We start from the raw sequence: 21,775 nt of genomic DNA, 5'->3' as shown, positions 1-21,775 counted from the left end.
AATTTCAGGAATTTTGAAAGTGCAGTCGCAAAACTGGCTCTCAGGAGGATCGCCACATGAAAGGAAGACCGAGACTCTTGCCATTCTCTCAACCAGCTTCACTTGGAATGCTTTTCCAAAAGTTTTGGAAGGAGTTCCCACATATGCTGAGTACTTGTTGGCTGCTTTTCCTTCAATCTGCAGTCTAACTCATCCTAAACCATCTCAATTGGTTTGAGGTCAGGTGATTGTGGAGGTCATCTGATGCAGCACTCCATCACTCTCGTTCTTGGTAAAATAGTCCTTACACAGCCTGGTGTTTTTGGTCATTGTCCTGTTGACAAACAAATGATAGTCCCCCTAAGCGCAAACCAGATGGGATGGCGTGTCGCTGTAGAATGCTGTGGTAGCCACGTTGGTTCAGTGTGTCTTGAATTGTTAATAAATCAGTGTAACCAGCAAAGCACACCCAGTGGTAGTGGTTTCATTGCAGCAATTCAACCATGAAGGATAGATTCAGTTTCCTCTGAAAAGTTTGTTGAGATGTGTCTGTTACTTGAACTCTGAAAAAAAAAAATTGGGCTGCAATATATTGCTGATTTCTGAGGCTGGTAACTAATTAACTTATCCTATACAGCAGAGGTAACTTTGGGGCTTCCTTTCTTGTGGCATCCTCATGAGCCAGTTCAATAGTAGCTCTTGGTTTTGGCAACTGCACTTGAACATTTCTTGACATTATCCATATTGACTTACCTTCATGTCTTAAATGGACTGTCATTTCTCTTTGCTTATTTGAGCCGTCCTTGCCATAATATGGACTTGGTCTTTTACTAAATAGTGCTATCACAACAACTTAAGGAAAGAAACTCCACAAATTAACAAAGCACACCTGTTAATTGAAATACATTCCAGGTGACTACCTCATGAAGCTGGTTGAGAGAATGCAGGGTGTGCAAAGCTGTCAAGGCAAAAGGTGGCTACTTTGAAGAATCTAAAATATATTTTGATTTGTTTAACACTTTAGGTTACTACGTTATTTCATAGTTTGTAGAATAATAGTGATGAGACAATGTAGAAAATAGTCAAAATAAAAACCCTTCAATGAGTAGGTGTCTCAACTTTTGACTGGTACTGTATATTCATTTGTATTCCCCCCCAATGAAAAAACACAAACTTGGTGAAAGACTTCCATGCTCCTCCGCTCTCAAAACAATTTGCTGTGGAGTAGGTAGAACTTCACTTTGACAACGCAACACTGATAGAAACAGCACCGCAACACGTATAGTGGAGCTGAAGTGTGATGAGGCTGCAGCTGTGGAGTGAAATGCTTATCCTTTTACATATAGTAATTACTAATTTACTATGTTTTACATAATAAAATGAACAGTCTAAAGTAATTTCTCATCAGCATTAAGACAAACAAAAATGCAGTTCAATTGTTTAATGCGTTAACTACAGTATGCATACATACAGGAAATAAGTAGCAAGAACTAAAGGCAACTATAAAGGACTACAAAATACACACGGACCAATACATTTACAAAACATTCAAAATCCTTACAAAATGGGCTGTATTGGTCCTTTTGTTGTTCTGCAATTTGGATCTTTGTACAAATTTTAAGATTTAATTCGCCATCTTAAATTTTCCACAATTTTACAAGTGCCGGGGAGAACCTCTAACCCACTATTTAAAATGGAAAGACCATTGCCCCCACCACACCCCAAGTAGATCAAAGGAGTGAACCCATGAGAGAATCTAGTGCACTGCCTTTCTTTTCCCACTCAACAAATAAAAAATAAAAAAAACAGCCCTCTTTATCCACTACCTTTTTAAGCCTCTGAATGCAAATAAATCAATCATCAAATATGCAAAAATTAAATCTGTAGGAGGGAGACAGCCAGGGACCTTTGGTAGTGACTGAATGTGTGTGTACACGTCGTCTTTACACGTTAGATCATTTGTTGGACACTACATTCACATATCTGCTCGTACTATCAAGCTCTCCATCTCCCTTTTAATATTTACATCGAAGCATAAAAATATTAAACAGCATGTCCAAATAACTTCTCCATAGCCAGGGCAAAACAAACTCTTAGATCCATGAGCAGCAGTCAAACTTCAAAATCAGCATTGCCAGTTCATCCAGTGCTAACAGTAATGTAGGGGGGGCATCTGTGGGGTGGGTTCCAGGGATGGAGGGTTTGGCCCTATTATCTCTCCTGCAGGCTGGCTGACTAACTGGCACCAGTGCCCTCCATCACCTGCTGAGCCTGCTTTTGCCCCATGCAGCACTGAGCCACTGACTGGAACAACCTGAGAGAGAGAGACAGCGGAGGGTGTTTAATCCAAGTCCTTCCATTGCAGCAATTTATCTTAGAACGTGTATGATATTGATTTTATTTTATTAAAGCAGAGCATGAACACACAACGTGCTGCTAACTGGTTATCCTCCAGCTACTACTCTGCAGGTGAAGTCATCTCAGCTGAGTGAAAAGCCAACTCTGGTAGAGAGTGAATGAGCACATACTTCTCGATCTCCGGGGCACAGTGTACAAAGTCGTGGCTCCAGAACTTGAAGGCGGGATTCTTGATGAGCTCGATGAAGGTGATGAGCAGTCCCCAGGGATGAGGCCTGTTCACAATCAGCCTCTCCAGAAGAACCCTGCAAAGAGGTGCAAAATCCTGTTAACAAAGACACTTGGAAAGGAAACTGATCCATAAAAATGTAGGTAGTTCCAATGTCTTCAAATGCAATTGTTCTTTGTAGAGAAGATTTACCTGGTAATCTGCTCCTGGATTGCCTCAGTGTTGGCCTCAGCAAACAGGTACAGCATGGTGCAGCTGAAGTAATGGGTGTGGCTGTTTGGGTAGCGCAGCTGATTGGCGATGGCATTCAGGAAGAGATAACGCCCTGGGAACATAGAATGATGAGAATACCACACAACAACGAAGAGAGAAAACTGTATGCATGTGTGCGCGCATCTTACCCTCAGTGTCCAGGTCCACAGCCAGGTTCTGGAAGATGTCCATGTGGGCTGAGTGAGTGATGGTGCTCATGGAGGGGGTGCTGCCCTTGTTGTGGATGTGTGCGATGGCCTGGGTTCCCACATACAGCACCAGAGCATTGATCAGCTGGATGTTGTAACGGTTGCCTGGCTCATTTGACACCTAGAATAGGTTTGGAGGGTAAAAAGGAGAACAAAATGTAAAACCCCCAACACTTGCAATTGAAGGAGACACTCGTTTTAGTTCCAGATTGAGTTGCCTGGAACTAAATCTACAGACAGACGCACTGAAAACACCCAAGTACAATGACACTTCAGATACAACGCAAGACAAATCGACATTTGAACATTTGCGCAAAGACTCAAAACTTAACCTGTTCTAAAGATGTGTCGTTGTGCTGCAAATACTTCCAGGGACCCAGAGTGGCGCCCCCTACCTGCAGATTGCTGCGGAGCTCAGAGAGGAAGGTGACGGGGGAGCGTGTCTTCAGGTACGAGTCCAGATCCTTCTTGAACTGAGAGGGCATCACTCCGGTGAAGTTTGTGAGGATGCGCGGCGCGATGTTGATCTCGCTGAGCATGTCAACCTAGTAGACAAAAAGTGACAAATTGTAATAAACATTTACAGAAAAAGACCAAACAAATTGCAGTGTAATGAATTTAGGGTCTCTCATTCGGCTGTACCTTCAGATTGGGAGTGAAGGGGTCTGGAAGCCTCATGTTGCGTGGGAAGGCACTCAGAATCAGGTTGCGGAGCTGGATGCAGTTGGGCGGGATGACGTCGCAGAAGCCGTAGTGGTAGTCACACAGGAACTCTGGGAAGTCATGCAGTAGGACCAGAAGGACACGCAGGGTACCCTGAGGTCAGAGGAGAAACATTTCAGTCAAATCCAAGTCGTAGTCAGGTTACTAATAGTTTCAAGGGAAAGAAACATTATGAGCCGTTTCCAAACCTTGTAGAGGATTTGCATAGGTTTGTTAAGCTCAACATTCCTCAGGAAGGGCGCCAGGTACTTGAACAGATCAATGAGAAGTTGGGCATACATGGGCCAACCCTAAGAGAAGAGAAAACAGGTTATCAATGGTTGCTATTCAGTACCAAAAATATCCACCCAAACATGGCACCGTCTTGTCACACATCAGTGACTTCTCCTTGCCTTCTGCTGTGGGGTGTGAGCCAGCATCCTGGCGATGAAGATACGGTGAGAGATCAACTCCAGCCAAGCGTAAACAAAGCCAGGGGCTTTGGTAGGCCTCAGGATGTGGAAAGTGTTGCTGTGGACAAAAATAACAAAATAGAAACATGGAAAAGGTAGACAACTCAGTATAGATGAACACCACCCATTTACAGTTAAGGAAAGTGAGCTTTAAGACATCCTAACAATCAGTGATAAATACTCCCAGTGAAAACCAATCATAGAATTCTATGCTGTATTCCACAAAGAAACGTTGGATCTCCTATGGCTTTTCTAACAGGCATTTACCAGAAGGCGGTGAGGGTCTGGAAGTTGATGGTCTCCAGCACGTGCTCGGGGGCATTGAGCTCGAGCAACAGCATGATGAAGATGCGGTGGTAAGGCAACTGCTGGAACTCAGTCTGTCTCACATCATGGTCCTGGATCAACACTCCAACCACAATACCTAAAACCTGAGAACAGTCAAGGGACACATTGATGAGTCCAGTAATGTAATTTCCCAAGAGCCTTTATCGGAAATCTGTGAAGGGTTTTAAAAGAAAACAACTCAGAACTATGAACTGCGTTGTCAGTTTGCTGATTTCAAATGTACGGTTGTCTTTCCGAGATATCTTTACAAAGCAGAGCTGATTCTACAGACTCCATGGTGAGGAGCCTCCTGATATTAACCTTGTTGAGCAGGTTGATCTTGGTGACAGTGTTGGTGGCCTCTCCGGAGTGCTTGACCAGCAGGGCGATGAGGCGCACAAAGGCATCCAGGTTATGGTAACACTTGGCCCTGATGATGGCGGCGCTGGCCGCGGGGTTGTGCTGCTGCTCGGCCTGGGCGCGGTAGCTGATCTCCACACACATCTCCGTGCACAGCCGGAAGAAACGAGTGATCAGGTCATCGGTCTTCAGAATGCCCTGCTGGTGCATCTGGGGAGGACAGTAAGTACAGTAGTGAGAATGGCCATACACGTCTAGTCATCCATAATAGTTAAAATTGTGTAAATTTTACTAAGATTATCTTAGTATAAATATTGATGTCCAGTCTCATAACACTGCTGCTGGGTGCAGTGGTTTGGAAGAAAACGGAGTTGCTGCTATGTGCACTGCTCTAGCACTAAGGCCCCACTGTGTCAAGGCCGCAACTGGAGCTGTGCTCGTGTTGTGAAGGCAAACAGCGCTCTGACTGGCTTGGAGGAGACAGGCGGTCGTCATAAGGCAAAGACTTTGAAACTAAAATAAAGACAAGTGTGTGCTGTGCTGTACCTGGCCTACAAAGGCAGAGAAGGCCTTGGTGCTGTCCCGGCCGGCGGCTGCAGAGTGGTACAGGTTGACCCATTCCCTCAGCAGGTACTCAGCCTTCTCCCTCAGGCCCGGCGGGTCGTCGTACTCGGATGCCTGGGAGATGCCAGAGTGCATCATAAAGTTGGGTCCTCCGTGGGCCCGGTCGATCATGGCCTCGTAGTTGGAACGGACCACGTCCATCAGCTGAGGAAGCCTTGAGGTAAAAGGACAGATATATATCAGTTAGAAAGAACTACAAACGTATGTACACCAACCACACATCTCCAGGGTCGTATTCACAACGCACAAAATGGAAAACTGACAAGACAGCACGGGACTAACCGAACTAGTCTATTAAGAAACGCCCATTTTAGTTTTCCATTTCAAAAGGTTCTGCTAGAGTGTGCACTAAAGAACACGACCCAGACAAAAATATATTTTTTATTTCGGACAGAAAAGGACTTACCCCTCAGGTGCGTTGGCCCTGGAGTGGGCGCTGGTTCGCATCAGAGTCTCGATAGTGTGGAACAAGTCTGCCTCGGTAATGTGGCTCACACTGCGCTCATCCACCAACAGCAGCTTCACCAGCTGCATGGCAAACGCCACCGCCATGTAATGCAGCCCATTCTCCATAGACTAGACAGAAACATACAGACACACATGGTTGTAAGACACTGACACAGGTACAAAAACACACTAAGCCCATTACACAGTTTTATAGAATTGGGACGGACTATTCACAGATTGAGTTGTGCACCCGAAAACAAACATCGCAACCCTTAATAAAGGTGTGTGTAGCGGTGTTTACCTGTGCCAGGTGCAGGTCGTACTGCTGCATGTTGACCAGGTGGTTTCTGATCAGCAACTCCACAGCCTCCACGTTGTACTTGTACTCATCACGGCACTCAATCAGGCACCTGGAACAGATCAAACATACCCCAAACGTTAACAAATATCGATGAGTTGATTTAGTTTTCCATCCCCATTAAAGCCAAAAAGATTCCCATGGGTTGGTTTTATGGGGGATTACCAACCTGGTAATCTGCTTGTTGCACCACAGTGGCCCGTATGCCCGGCCGTCCTGGAGGGCTTTGAGCACCAGCAGGTGGCACTCTCTGTACCGCAGAAGCAAGTCAGCATCGGCACCACTGGTAGCATCCAGCAGACCCTCCACAGCCTGGAGCGAGAGAGACAGTTAGTAGAAAAGCTTTTCTACTGAGACCTAAGCTACTTGTCTATGCATGCATGCATTTCCAATGTGACTGTGTGAGAACTAGTCCCTGACCTTCTGCAGCAGGCCCAGAGCGGCGATGCCGTCCCGGGAGTTCCTGGCTAGGGCCACAGCCTCCAATAGGCTGCGCAAAGCCTGGGTCTGAGGGTTCATGGCCAGCGCTGGAGGGATGGCGTGGAGGTGCTGCTCCAGGTCTGCCATGCACTTGTCATAGATCTGAGCCACGTCGTCCGTGGCCCATGCCTGTTGCTGTAATAAAACACAGGAGAGACACATTCATATGGTACTTGAGTAACGTCCTTAACCTTAAAATAAGGTTGGGTTATGTCAAGATAGCAGCAAATGCAATATTGGTGAGTTCTCTTCCAGGGCCGAAGAGCCTTACCTTCATGGGCTGGGCAAGGAATCCTGTGGGCTGAGACAGGTCGTTGCTGGGTAGGAAGCCTGGAACATTCCGGGCAAACTCCTCATACACCGCCAGCTGTTTGGGGTCTACGCCTCCAACCTGTGTCAGAAATATCACTCAGTAAATAGTCCAGATGCAAAAGCAATGTTTGATATCCCATTCATGAAATATATATTTTTAAATTCATGTCTGACTATACCACTACTAGGAAAGAAACCAATGGAGTGCTATAGACCAGGTGTGCTCACCTTGAGTCTGATCTGCTCTGGCATGCGCTCAGCCTGGTAGGTCAGCACAACGGGGTCACAGTAGCGACGGCCCTCCTGACGGGCATGCTTCCTCAGCTCAAACTCCTACAGGAGAGGAAGGGTACAGGTACAACAGTCAGCCATTAGATAAAGTACTGGACAGTATACAGACAAGAGTAGCATCCCAGTGAGAACACAAACGTGCCTATAACTAAACTCACCGTCGCCAGCCTCTTGTCCATCTCTGGGCCAGCCTTCTCCACTGCAGTCTTCTGGATGAAGCAGCAGGCCAGCTCACAGTTGTCCTGGGCAACCCTGGCAGCAGCTTCCTCCATCATCTCTCTCTGCTGGGGGGTGGGGGCCTGGAGGGGGACAGGAGCAGTTATAAGCAAGAACACCACTAATAATATTTTATATAGCTCATCGTGCATGTGAAATGGCAGAGAATAAAGATGACTACCCTGAGGGCAGCGGCAAAGCTGTTCTTCAGGTTGGTGGCGATGCTCATGAGCAGGGGCTCCCGGCAGGTGATCATGGCCATGCCGGCGGTCAGGTTGCGCATCATATGATGAGCTGCCACACGCATGCGCGACTCCTCCGAGTCCAGAGCAAAGTCCTTCCTGACGATCTGCTCGCAGGTGGTCATGGCAATCTTGATGGAGCGGTCCACTACGGGGTGGACAAGCTCTTGCACAGCCCGCTCAATGGACTGTCTCACACACTGCTTGAGCTGAGGGTGGGCTTGAAGCAAGGGGATCTGCAGGGAGTGAAGTGTTAGTACCGCCACAACTCAAGACTTACCATGTGTATTCGTCACAAGGTGTTTGAGTGAAGGTGCTACTTACGTTGATGTTGATATTGATGTGAGGGGCTAGCCCTGCAAGGGCGTACACATTGATGTCATGATAGCTAAACTGCGGGGTAGGGGGCCCAGTAGCTGAGCAAGTGGTGGTTGGGGCGGGAGTGGATGGTGCAGCTGCAAATGGAAGAAAGTCTCCTGTTGGTTACAAAAACACTATTGTGATTAAAATACAGGAAGAAAAAAAAAAAAGAGCTCGAGCACAGCGGCTTGAACAAAACAAAAAAACGGGTTAAATGTTCTTGGCCAAACACTACAAATCCAGGTTGTCATTCTACATTCAAATGATGGAACTTAAGATGGGCTAAAATCTTGTTCAACAATTGTGATTAAATATTAACATTTCAATATACACGATGACATTCAGATTAAACAAACATTTGAAATAAAATTGATAGAAAGATATCCACACACCGACAAGGGGCATCCCAGTTTGAAAGTGCTGGATACCTGTGCTAACAATAGGGATCATTTCTTCAGGGGGCTTGGCCTCTTTCTTTGGTGCAGAGAGCTGCTCCTCCAGACTCTTCAACTTGTCTTTGTCTTTCAGCAGGGTGCCAGGCTTCAGGTCGTTGATGTCCAGTGATAAGTTCTTACACAGCACCTCAATCTCAAACTTTAAGTTCAGCTGTAGTGGGGAAAGAGGCACAATGACAATCAGTATGTGAAAAGTAATTAAAAAAAAACATGTTAAAAACATGTCGATGCTGGTGGATGAAAGAGAAAGGGTTCCCGGACCTTTAGATCATGTTCCGTATGCAACTCTGCCAGAACATTCATGATGGCCATGGTCCATGGATTCTGAGGTCGGAAGATCTGAGAAAACATTTAACCTGCTCTTAAAAACAATGAAATAAGGCATAACAGAGGAAAAAAAGTGTGCAAATACATAACTCCAGTGGGAATAAATAATGTACCCAGAGAGCCATTTGGTCCAAAACAATGTTAAACCAAATAGTATTTTTATGGAGCAAAAATAGCACACATACTTTGCGCCTCTTTGCTTCTTCTGGAGATGGGCTATAATACTGCCTATAATGGTCTACATCATCTAGTTCTGGCTGGCTCCCTGTCTGCTGCTGTAGGTATTCTGCCTGGAAGGACTGGCTCCCTGTCAGCTCCGGTAGGTACTCTGCCTGATGGGACTGAGTCAGTCTTAGGGCCCATAGTTTCTCTTGACCATGGGACATGACCAGGAAAAACTAGTACCTAGTTCAACTCCAGACCCAACCATATTGTCTGTTGGATTGGCTGTCTCTATTCCTGTAGGTCCTGCCTGCCGGAGCTGGCTTTGTCTGTGTTGGGCCTAAGCTCACTTTGTCATTATCACTTTGATAACATTGCTAAAGTTGTTCCCTAGAAATTAAAATGTGAATTCAGATACCTATTGATACATTTGAAAATGCTTGTGAGATGTGGTCTTACCACGCTACGCAAACTGGATTCCAGGACTTTGGCCACAAACGGGACCACATAGAGTAGCTCCTGCTGCCCCTTGACATAGGCTTCCAACAAGAGGGATTTCACCTCCAAATCCTAAAAAAAGTTTCACAAAAAAGGCAGGATAAACAAAATACCATCTAGGGGCACAGTTACAAGCGTTTGGTTATTTGTTGTGAGGAAAACAATTCTATACAGGCCAACATTTAAAAGTGAGGAAATGTACTCACCGTGTACAGGATGGGCTTGTTTTTAGCCAGAGTGATCATGCCAAGCCAGTGGCCCAAATTCTTCAGTAGGGATCGATCAGAGAAGTTTGCAGCTGCCTTATCAGAGGTAAGGAGAACCTGACACATGGAGAGAGAAAAGGCTAGTGTTAAAGTAGCTCTCTTAAACGTGATATGAGTTTACACATTTTCAATAAAATGTTGTTTAAGTGAATAATCACACACCTTGATGTTTCTGTAAGTTTCATTCAGGACCATTTTGACAAACTCAGGGTTCTTCAGGGTGTCTAGAAAGTTGGAATATAGGCTGTGGAAGTTGGGCTCGATGCTGACCCTCTTCATGACCAGATACTGGGAAACCCAGGGCATAAACTCCTCTTTCACAGTTTCCTTTAACTCCTCGACCTTGGGAGTTGGATGAAAAGACAAGCAATTTGTAAAATTACAGAAATGTATTTAAATTGACCAAAACCAAGATGTTTAATACACAGTAGCAATATACAGTAAGCAAACAAAAATGTATCTCTACGACCCACCTTCTGTGTCATGTTGGATTGTGACAGGTTATTGAAGATGAAAGCAATTTTCTCTTGAACATTCTCTGGGGGTTCCACAATCCTCTCAGTTTGGTCTGTTGCTACTAGCAGAGTGTCAATGTTTGTGGTGTTGATGGAAGGCTGAAATTAATAGATTAGAATATACATTCAGAACAAAATGTTTTACAATCTACTAACCTCCACTTTAGAAATCATAATTTTACACTACCTCAAATTCCCATAAAATTATTACTTACTGTGATTGTTTGGCAAGGATGCACTATATTAATTATTTCTTCAATGACAGCATTAGAAACAAATTCTCATTCTCTTAGACCTGCCCCATTTGCTTGAAAAAATGTGTTATTTTCTGGCTTTCTCCCCTTCTGTGCACGCTTGCGTGCACACAAAAATGAGCAGCATATCGTTGTACAAATTAGGGAACCCTCCTCACGGAACTGTTTAGTGTTGCCATTGACAATGAAACTATAGCAACGCAGTAAACAAACACTGAAGCACTAGGTCGCTGGCGTAATTTCACATGGCCAGCTAAAAGCATAGGCATATATATATATATATATATAAGTACAATTGTCTCGGGTACTCACCGGCACATCCTTCTTGAAGCTGCCAGGGGTAGGTCGGGTGATGGTAGTGGTTTTGGCGACAGTGGTGGTGGCGGTAGCTGTGGTGACCAGGGTGCTGGGCTGTCCAGGCTGGGGGGCTTTGGGAGGCTGAGACTGGGCCTGAGCTTGAGCCAACGCCAGGCTTCCAGGGGTGGTGATGGATCCTTGCATCTTCACTGGAGGATCCCGTGACTGTTGGCCATACTCGATATACTGCACGCACAGGATATTCGAAAGTGCCAGAGCGAGAGACTTATTTATCGTGAAGTAGGATCCGCACCTCTGGCTACGGTGGTGCGGAGATCAGTATAAAAGACAAGGTACTTGTACAGATGAATGACAAATTGTCTCACAAATACACAGGAAATCCAATTACCTCTTGCAAATGAAGGGGGAATTGCAGAAAGTGGCCGATCGAGGCCAAGTGCTGACAATATTGGGGATAGTCCTTCAGCCTAGAGAGGGAGAGATCAAATTACCCCTACAGCAGATCACAGATCATTTGAATCATACATACACAACATTCTATAGCAACAGCAAGTCCATACCTATTTTTGAATCTATCTAGAGCAGCGATTCCAAAGTAATACATTTTGGATCCAAATGGCTTCCTTAAGGCTTCAAGGACATATCTGAGGGCCAGTCCAAGGGCCATGTAGGTGACAAGACCCTTCTCAATGATCCCCCCGAACAGGCAGGCGGTGATGTGCAGCTCCTTGTCGGGGTACTGGGGGAAGAAGCGGTACTCCTCAAACAAGTTCCTCAGCATACAGTTAAAGACCTCCCGCTCTCGCTTGATGGTGGAGTCCTTGAACCTCTGCAACATCTCCAGCACCTGCAAAGAGAGGGGCACCATGGCTTAAACAGCTATCAGCTTGAGGATAAACACCATCACTGGGTCAGTGCCTGAAACAACTGCAGACTATTTTACTCAGGGACTCACCTCATCCACAGACATGGTGGGGTGCGGAGGGTGGTTGTAGATGCGCTGGAAGTAACTGTTAGCCTCATCGTCAATCTCCTTACTAAAGTGCTGGTTAGCCTCGGGCCACACCTGAGATAAGTCAGCTGGGGAAAAGGTCAGACTAAATCAAACACTGCCATAGAAAACCCTTTGGAACTATTTCAATAGTAGTTTCAATTGCAGCAAATAAAACATTTGCCAGGTAATTAAAAACAAGCTTAGGACGTTTTTCACTATCAAACCAATAAACACCACACAAAAAAACATGTACAAGGATTGTACCAAAAATCAAAATCCAATTCCTGTCAATTAGGAGCATAGGAATTTGCCAATTTGTGTTTAATGGAAGACTGACCTGTATTTCCTCTGATTCAATGTGTGAAAGACACTGTTTTTCTTCCCAGATTGTACTCAATGTTTTTAGATGAGAAATGTTAAAGCATTTGTAATTGACTCCAGTAAAACCACATTACTTCAAGAGCCCATTAGGAGATTTAAGAGAACGTTTTGGGAGGAAATACAGTTGAGGCGCCTAGCACACTCAGTCACACCACCACCACTTACAGGCCTTCATCTTACTCTGCTGAAAGGTGGTCGGATTCAGGCCCGGTGTGCTCATCTTCCTCGTCCCAAACGGATCGCTGCTCACCGCTGGCATTCCAAGACCAGAACCAATGCCTGATCCCAGCGGACCTAGACAAAAGAAACACACAAGTTTAGTCCTCCATTATATTGTAATCAAAACACTATGAAATTATCTCTATGGCAGTTTCTCTACTCATACCTGTGTTACCTAGCTGTGAAGAGAGGCTTCCAATCCCCCCAAACGGTGTGCTGGGGTTGGGGTTGGACAGTGGAGGGAAGGCCTTAGCTGGGGACTGGGGGTTGCTGAAGGCAGAGCCCAGCGGGGTAGGGAAGCCCTGCATGCTCTGTGTGTGAGAGGTGGCAGAGCTGCTCAGGTTCAGCGAACCCATGGCTGTCAGGGGATCCATCTAGAACACAGAATGGAACAAATGTACATTCAGGTGATGATGAAAGTACAATGTTTCTAGCCGATACACATTACCCAATAACAGTGTTAGAGAACATAGATGCAATGCCCTTCACCTGGAGAGGAGACACCGATACCTGCACAGGGGAAATGGCGTCTAGGCTGCTGGTGCTGGGAGCACGTCCCTTTGGCATGACCCCCGGTGGTGGCTGGCGGGCTTTGTTCATGACGTTGCTACAGTTGGCAACCATGGTCAAGATAGTCTCAGAGAGCTCTTGAGACACACTCCTGAAAAATACATCAATTATTTAACTATATGACCTTGTTTCATATTTAGAAAGAATTAATTTCAAGTTCATGTTGTATTATGGAACCTAGACCTTTTGGCACAACCATTTAATATGATTGAAGTAATGAAAGGGAGCATACCCGTCACAAATGTGATCATAGGTCTAATGATTCAACCTCTGATGGAAACACGGAAAACTCACCCGGCACAGGACTGCAGACAGCCCAGCATGGTAGCCATTGTTTCCGGGGGGAGCTGGGCGCTTTTGGGCTGGTCCTTCTCTGGGGCCAGACCACCCATAATAGAGGGACAGCGCCTCTTCAGGAATGTTACACATGCCTGGATGAAGGGCTCCTAGAACGGCAAACAGGTAAATAACTGTCATACACTATATCCAAGTAACTTTTGTAGCAATGTGCATGTATAATTGTTGTAAATTAAAGGCTCAACTCACGCCACCCACCCCGTGCTCTCGGATTTTGTCAGTCAGCCATTTGTCAAGTTTGAGGTATTCACGGCGAGATGCAAGTGCAGCAAGGTCAATAACAAAGGCAAATGGAGTACCATTTAGCAGCATTGAAAGAGACTGAAAAACAAGAGGAACAGTTTGGATTTTGCAACATAAAAAGTTAGCAATGTGGCCTTGTACAAAATTATAAAGTTGTCATTATATTTCCTTAAGAGCATCCCTGATCTCTACCTTCAAGTCCTGGGCCACATCCAGGATGCGGGACAGCTTGGCCTGGTCGTACTGCTCTCCTCTCATGTACCACTCTGCCATCGAGTGCATGATCAGCTGGCGGATAGAAGGGGACTGGCCCTGTCCATGCCACGCGTAGTGCAAGATGATGGCGGAGTTGGGGTGGTTGCCCAGGAAGATGGGCATGAGGGTGGAGATGAGCTCGTGGCGCAGGGTGTGCCAAGAGGTGCTGATCTGCAGCAGCGCCAGCACCAGCATGTCAGGACAGTGTTTGATGGGAAAACTGAAGAGCTGCTTCACCTGCTCGTACTGGCCCACCTCAGAGAGGCGCAGGAGGCTCTCCACCAGGTCCAGGCTCTTCCTGTGCGGCAAAAAACCACGAACAAAGACCATCAGAAATGGCATGACATTTGACTAATAATTCATGTAAAGGAGTATCTGGAACTGTGGTGGTCAGGAGGGCTGTGTTTCACGCACCAGGTGGCTATCTCCCTGTTATCGTCCTCGGGTGGCGCCTTCAGTATGTCGATGGCTACGGTGTGGCAGGGGTAGTCAGCGAAGCAGAACACATCTGGGCTCATGAGGGAGTGCTGAATGAATGACAGCTGGAAAGGAGGGGAGTGAGAAAGGTCAGGAGGGCTGAAGAGGAAGTCCAGTGGTAGGACAAGAGCCCAAAGCATTAAGTGTGTGGTCATTTTTACACAACAATGATCCCCTCTTCCTTACCTGTCCCTCAGCATGTTTCCAGGGCCGGTAGATGAGGTCGACAGGGAACACCTCCATACCCAGGCCCCTCTGGATCCCATACACCACCATCTGAAGTCCCTTACTGTCCCGGATCATAAAGCCAGGGTGATCAAGCTCGTAGGTCACCTCTTTGAAGTTCAGATTGGGGTTCTTAAATATAAAAAGGAAATGTTATGAACAAAGTATAAGACGAGAATGGCCAACTGAAGGGGAATATCAAGTAATTCCACTATAACTTACAACTTCTTTGACCACGTCAATCAGAACTTCTACATTCCAAGTGTGGGCCTGAGAACCATCACTCTTGTCCTTTCCATCACTCCAAATGCCACTGCCGGGAGCAGAGATGGACTGAGGAAGATGTAAAGAATGCATTAGTATATAAAGAAAGCAGTTACAGTATTCTTTTTACAGAGCTTTGAGAAAGTTTATTAAGTTACTATCAGGTCAACCCTTACCTGTAGGGGGATTCCATCAGACAAGCCAGAGTGGGTACGAGCCATCATCCCCAGGACCCTGGCCACCTGGCTGGCAGTAACCTCTCGCACCCCATACTGCAGAATTATGTTGCGGCATTCATCAAGGCTGAGAAAGAGCAAAACGGTTCATTAACAGGGGTAACGGTCATTCAATTCCTTCTGTTGTGGTGGTCATGTGTGACACCAAAAAGGACTCAATAAATTGAATTTGTAATGGGCATTTCAGTTACTAAATAATCACCTTGCACAAAAGCCATAGCCAACTTCCTGCATGAACTCTGCAAGAGAACTCTCCATCATGGTCTTGGCTAACTCTCCCGAGTCTGGCAGAATCCTGTCCATCAGAATGTCCCGTTTTTCAGGGTACAGCAGCGGTGCAAGCACCACAGGGCAGCGCGCCTGCGGGAAATCTGAAACACACACAGACAGCGTTTATCTGATAGGGCAACAATGTTGTGAATGAAGGAAGAGTATATTACCTCTTGAAATAATTTACATTTTCCGTCAAGTAGCACGCCCCTCACCTCTGCACAGTGTCTTGAGGAAAGCGTCAATCTGCTCTTGTCCGACGCCACTGGCTCCCTTCTGGCCAAACAAAAGATGGGAGAGGAGCAGGTGCAGGACCTCTATGGCAATATCTTGGAAGCCACCTTCCTGGTTAATGCCAAGGTCAGCGTCCACGTACGAGCGGAGGAGATCAGGGAGCTTTTGTTTGACGAACTGCGCGGCTAAAAACAGGTGGGAAAATATTTAAAATAAATACTTGCTTAGATACCATAATTACAGAATAACTTGACCCCCCCCAACACACAGATAAAACATTGCACGTCTTCAAGTCAGCTGGTATAGTCAAAATATTAAATATAAAAATTTACCAAAACCACGAAGGTCTGCGTTGCACGAATTAAGCAAAGCAAGGCCAAATATCACCTTGGGGGAAAAAGACAAGATTATTTTTTACTGCAATAAATGTTTTTATCTGATAACATACATTTCCATACAGACTTAATTCTCTAGAACATAACTACTTACTTCTTGAACCTTGCTTAGCTTGAGAACTTTACTCAACTGAGTGAACAAGTGGGCCGACGGCTTCAAACTCTGAAAATGATAAAGGTTGAGAAAACAACCAACAGTTATTCTGACGCAGACAGTAATTTTGGGACATGAAGCAGGGCATAACTTGGACCCACTCATCACTGCAGAAAATGTACACATTGTCTTTGATTTGCAGAGATCTTTTACAAAGGTGAGTGAGAAAATAAGCACATATGCCTCTTACCTTCTGGTAGTGCAAAGGATTGTCGATGGCGTAGCAAAGTGTTGAAATAAAATTAGGCTTTGAAATCAGTGAAACACACTCCTGGATCAGAAACTGTATCACGGGCAAGTGGACAAACAAAGGTAAAAGGGAGAGGGAACATAAAATAGGTTATGGACAAAATAGGAATGCAGAGTCAATTTCTAAAACAATAAGGGAAGACAAACTGACAATATCAATGACGATTAGGAAACCTACATAGTGGTGCGTTCAGAGTTCACATATTCCTAGAGCTGTGATATCTAAGCATTTTCCGGTTCATAAGAGACCATTAATCCTCAGAGCTAAATCAGTTGAAGTCTAGCCACTGGTGTAATAAGTATTACTAATCAAAAATTACCTGATGAAAATCTTTGCCACTGCTTTTACCATCACCACTGAAATCCACATGGGAGAAGAGACAGCGTAATAAATGCCTGTCCGCCTCAGGGCCGTGACGATTCACAATCTGTTGGGACAGAAAACACATTCACCAAAAGAACAACAGGTTGGCTGGCACTGCCAAAATATTATTGACAAGATAACTCAGACCTAATGCAATTCTGAACCACAGAATCATATTTGTTTTACAATAATTTCTGAAATGTGATATCTAAAAAAATGTGTCTATCTACATCATCAAATCTACTTAGCTATAGCCCTGCAACGCTCTAAATTTGTGAAAAATGTGTACTGTTTTGTAGTGTCCCAACTAGAAAACAGGAAATACAACAAAAGAAAAATGACAATTTGTGAGCATAATACTACATGCTACTCACATGCTGTATTTCCTGCTGGCTGGCTCTGTAGTTTTTCTTTGTTAAATTGTCCACCAGGTAGCTGATTTGAGACAAAGCCAGCGAGAGCGAGTCAAGATTCATTGCTGGTTGGGGCGGAAGCAGGCGGCCGTGCCCGGCGCAAAATCACCATTATTCCCCTTTAGTCACTTCAGTGATAAGATACTTCTGCCCCCCCCCAGGTGTGAAATGTCTGTTTTAAAACAAGCTTCTTCTGTCAATGGATCTTGATACAAGGTAAAGTCCCTCAGTGCAAAATCAAGTTCAGCATCTGAAAATAGCCAAGAGAGAAAAGTAGTTAATACAGCTGCAATCTGCAATACAGTTCTACATATAGAAACTGTGTGGTAAAGTATTCCAAAATAATGGAGCAAATACTACACACTTATATGATCGACTGGGTTTGTTAATACCAAAAGCGCATAACGACGTACAACTGCCATGGGTAATAAACCCCGTTGGGCCTACTACTCACCTGGAGTAATCCTGATTCATACGCCTGCGCAACACTAAACAAAACAGAAACATAGCTAGCTACCTTTAAACTGACAGGTAAGAAAGTCACCATGACAGTTTGCACAAACAAATGATAAATGTTTGCCAAAACTCTTTCCCAACGTCGCTCTAGTATCAGTGTCACGAGAGTCGGGCCTTGACTTCTGCACACCCACTACTCCCAGTTCAATCAGCATCGTGTGAGCTGATATTTATGCGGATGATTAACTATCTTTATGTTCTACACTGGCAACACATGGTTAATCAATGAATAAACAAGCTAAAGTCGTTGTGAATTTGTTTACTTTATTTGGCTAGCTAATGCTAGTTATAGTAATTAAACGTTAGATATGTTTTCAGTGTCCTAGCAATAACGCAAATAGTCAGCTACTTTAGCTTAGCGAGACAATACTAACGGCAACTAGCTAGCTAAATTAACAGTCGCTTGCGTGTGTGTAATCTAAAAACATTTTTTTCCCGTAACCGTCCACGTAGCCAACTTAAGGGTTAACGTTAGCTAACCTTATTTTTGCCAGTTAACAGATAGCTAGCGGTAACGTTAGTTATCTTGGGCAACATAACTTGGCTCACGTTAACTAATAATACCAACGGTCACGTTAGCCATGATTGCTAACTGCAGAATTGACCTGACCACACACTAGCAAGTATAATTTGTTAACGTTAACCATCTGACAGTAACAAGCTAACTTACCCACTGAGACAAAGAGCTAGCCAACTAACGGTAGCTAAGCACATTTTGCAGCTAACTTAGCTAGATGTGACCAACGTCAGCCAGGCTACAGACAGTAACGTTAACTCTCAGAAGGCCGTAATGTTAGGCTGTTTTCTGTAGCTGGCTGGTTAATTTCTGGTACCGCTGCAAATCCAACAATTATATACAGTAAAACCTAACGTTAGCTCACTGATCAATTTAGTAGCGAGTGATTATGATATTGTCCATGAAAATAGTCAATAAAATATATAGTTACAGTACTAAGTTACTAGTATTACCGAGTAGTTCGTTACGTTAACTCAATGCCTAGCTAACTAATTAGCTAAATGTAGCTACCGTTAGCTAACTGGCTAGGTACATGACCTAGCCATGTATGGCTAGGTAGCGCTAACGTTAACTAGCTATAGTACTAGCAAAGATACACTAACGTTACTAGTAGTTAGCTAGATCAGACGTTGGCATGAACATGTCGTTGTCAATGTGCACCATCTACGGGATAGAAATAATTACCGTTAATGTTAGCTAACTTAAATATGACTGGACATTTTCACTAGAAAACCAACTCTGCTTTTTGACATGGGACCATCAAACATAGCTAACGTTAGCTGCAAAGACAAGTCCAGCCAACGCTAGCCAGTTTTTATTTTCTTAGCGAACGTTACAGTAGTTAGCTATGACGCCTAACGGCTAGTTGCACAATTGCTATCTTACTAATGTCTTAATTTGAATAAATATCCCCGATTGTTAAAAAACAAATATTAAACTTACCATGGTTCCTAAAATATATTTGTTATGTTCATTCCTTTTGGTTTCTGCGCCCAAACTTGATTAATTAAAAGGGTTGCTCTCCTTCCAGTTCGGTTAAATTTTTCAAAATAAAATGGCGACTGTCATCTCCGCGCGCACACAGTGCAGTCTGCACTTTAGTGCTCGAGCCCGGGCTCGCGACGCCATTGTGTTGTTCTTCTTCTTCTTCGGTGGAGTTTAACAACATCCAATATGTTGCATTACCGCCCCCAACTGAACTATAGTAAAACCCATTACACTCTTGTCATACAAAATGGAAAAAGGGGAAATGAGAAAAAATGTATATATTTTTTAAATCACCCTACACTCATTATTAAAACCCACCAACATATTCCACTACTTTAAACCTATCTGATCCTACCCCAGGCCACTGACTTGAGAGGACAGACACTACCACTCAACACATCCTGTAACTCTTCTGAAGTAAAATCTTGTACCCCCAGGTACATCTCTGCAGCTGCCACCACAAAATCTATTTGTGACTTATGCCTCGATCACACCAACAGATTATTGCGTTTTGGTACACCCGAAGTACATTGATTTCTAATGGAACTCTGCGTTTTCCTTGCAGCATTGCGTTGCAGAGGCAGTTGCAGTGCGTTCTGTATGCGTAGACAGCTTGACAGAAATGGCAGCAGAAGGTAAATGTGGAACTTTTGTTGCACACAAAGATGATGCTGCGTACCATTTTGTACAATGTGATCAGTGTGATCAAGCCGTTACATCCATCTCTGCGGCATAGTTGGTAACCATTTCTATGAACACTAAGAAGCTAACCTTACTGAAACATATCACTCATTGGCCTATCCCTCTGTTCTAGCACAGACCTAATATTCACAGGGTTCCTCTCAGAATCTCTTACCCTTGAACCTCCCTCTACTTTCTTCACTGCCTCAGCGGAATCTTCTGCACTACTCTGACCCTGGCCACCTCAACCTGCCTCTCTGACCCTGGCCACCTCACCCTGCCTCTCTGACCCTGGCCACCTCAACCTGCCTCTCTGACCCTGGCCAACTACACCTGCCTCTCTGACCCTGGCCACCTCAACCTGCCTCTCTCTCAGTTGACACACACAACTTTTCCTACCGAAACTTAACATTATTCTGTCCCATGTCCTCTTGCCCACTTCCCAAATCTTGGATTCTCCCTTCTACATACTGCTGTGACATGCCCATACACATGACACCTGTAAGACTGCAGTGGATTCAGCACAAAAGCTCTAACAGCATAACTCATATATCCTAACATTACTTTATCAGGTAAATCCTCTGAATCAAGCTCAAAGAACAGACTCTGTTTCACCACGCTCCCAACTGGACCTGCGTAGCACCAAACGGTGGGAGTCACAAACACCAGGAATCTGCAACTTAAATTGCTCCACCTCCACACTTAACGCCACCCCAGTAATCACTTCTTTCAATGGTGCCCTGTACCTAAGCGCATAGTAAGATACTTTCCCCAAGTTGCGTTGCACGGTGTGCCTGTTCCCTCTGATCTGAAGAAACACAAACAAACATCACAAGTCCACTTTGGGTTACCTTCACCGACTCAACAGCACCCACCCTCTTTTCCACCTAACCTGAAACCACCCATGGATCAGACAAAAGGCCTGGTTCCACCCTCTAGAAAAATCTCACTCCCACTGGGCTAAACATATCTTTATCATAACCATGTCCATGAATGCAAGGCTTTCCAACACCAATCTTCCTCAACATACCCTCTCCCTTGTTATTGCTAGCTTCAACAGATTCAAACCTATCCTCTGCCCCCCTCAGTCTTTTCAACCTCTTTCTTTCCCTCCAATCCTCCTCCCTTAACCAATTACCAGATTCCTTTTAAAAATATGTAATTTATTTTTTTAATAAAATAAAATGTATTTATAAATCCCTTCTTACATCAGCTGATATCTCAACGTGCTGTACAAAAACCCAGCCTAAAACCCCAAACAGCAAGCAATGCAGGTGTAAAAGCACGGTGGCTCGGAAAAACTCCCTAAAACCCTTTTTAGCCTCCTCGTGATACATGCTAAGCCCTGTACTCCTTCCACTTCAAACTCAAGCCATCCCACCATAGATGTGCATGGCATGCTTCCACATGAGCACCAGCAGAGAGGAAGGGGAAGAGAGAGGCCCAACTGGTGGATAATCTGTCTCCCTCCAGTAAGTGGCGTTTTTTCCCGCTCACCAAGTGAGGATTTTTTTTATGGAGGTCAATGAGTGTAATGGCTTATTTGCTGTGTGGCTTCATTGATCGAATATAAGTTTCTAAATGCTTAAATTGTTACAAGTGTACTGATAGAAGTAGGACACGTGACACAATGGCAACTTTATATTGGAGTTGTCTCGAGATAGCTATGCATATTCATGACATAAGGCTATTAGCATGGCGTCTCTCTCCATTGACTACAGGTGGTTGACGTCAACAACCCCATCGAATATTCAACAAAA

At 44.7% G+C, this 21,775-nt stretch overlaps 1 protein-coding gene across 50 annotated transcripts; it reads right to left on the bottom strand.

Annotated features, from left to right (window-relative positions):
* Positions 1–1,405: 1,405 nt before the first annotated feature.
* On the bottom strand, positions 1,406–19,677 carry cnot1 (CCR4-NOT transcription complex, subunit 1). 50 transcript variants are annotated; one of them, XM_090232041.1, is made up of 48 exons: positions 19,290–19,677; positions 17,276–17,564; positions 16,858–16,965; positions 16,479–16,571; positions 16,229–16,297; positions 16,072–16,126; positions 15,721–15,924; positions 15,438–15,606; positions 15,176–15,302; positions 14,958–15,068; positions 14,697–14,867; positions 14,448–14,575; positions 13,971–14,331; positions 13,734–13,856; positions 13,473–13,624; positions 13,098–13,269; positions 12,775–12,982; positions 12,555–12,683; positions 11,970–12,094; positions 11,575–11,861; positions 11,403–11,481; positions 11,009–11,239; positions 10,401–10,541; positions 10,090–10,269; positions 9,868–9,984; positions 9,623–9,733; positions 8,936–9,013; positions 8,648–8,825; positions 8,184–8,335; positions 7,799–8,095; positions 7,560–7,700; positions 7,339–7,443; positions 7,070–7,189; positions 6,739–6,933; positions 6,488–6,630; positions 6,262–6,370; positions 5,920–6,089; positions 5,436–5,667; positions 4,851–5,099; positions 4,470–4,633; positions 4,143–4,260; positions 3,939–4,040; positions 3,670–3,843; positions 3,360–3,572; positions 2,968–3,148; positions 2,759–2,891; positions 2,508–2,642; positions 1,406–2,293 (listed from the first exon to the last, which is right to left on the bottom strand). In XM_090232041.1, the coding sequence occupies exons 2-48, from the start codon at positions 17,375–17,377 to the stop codon at positions 2,215–2,217; spliced, it is 7,221 nt and encodes a 2,406-aa protein (XP_090088167.1). In that variant the 5' UTR covers positions 17,378–17,564; positions 19,290–19,677; the 3' UTR covers positions 1,406–2,214. The 50 variants fall into 50 exon arrangements, with proteins under 50 accessions (XP_090088167.1, XP_090088274.1, XP_090088075.1 ...); XM_090232148.1 differs by having other exon boundaries at positions 3,423–3,572; XM_090231949.1 differs by having other exon boundaries at positions 8,612–8,825; positions 11,009–11,249; positions 11,404–11,481.
* Positions 19,678–21,775: the final 2,098 nt, after the last annotated feature.

Source organism: Oncorhynchus mykiss, chromosome 1, assembly GCF_057628025.1.
Source record: "Oncorhynchus mykiss isolate SJ-2025 chromosome 1, ASM5762802v1, whole genome shotgun sequence".
Classification (NCBI taxonomy): Eukaryota; Metazoa; Chordata; class Actinopteri; order Salmoniformes; family Salmonidae; genus Oncorhynchus; species Oncorhynchus mykiss.
The sequence above is the reverse complement of the archived record's forward strand: the minus strand, read 5'-3'. Positions and strand labels throughout refer to the sequence as shown.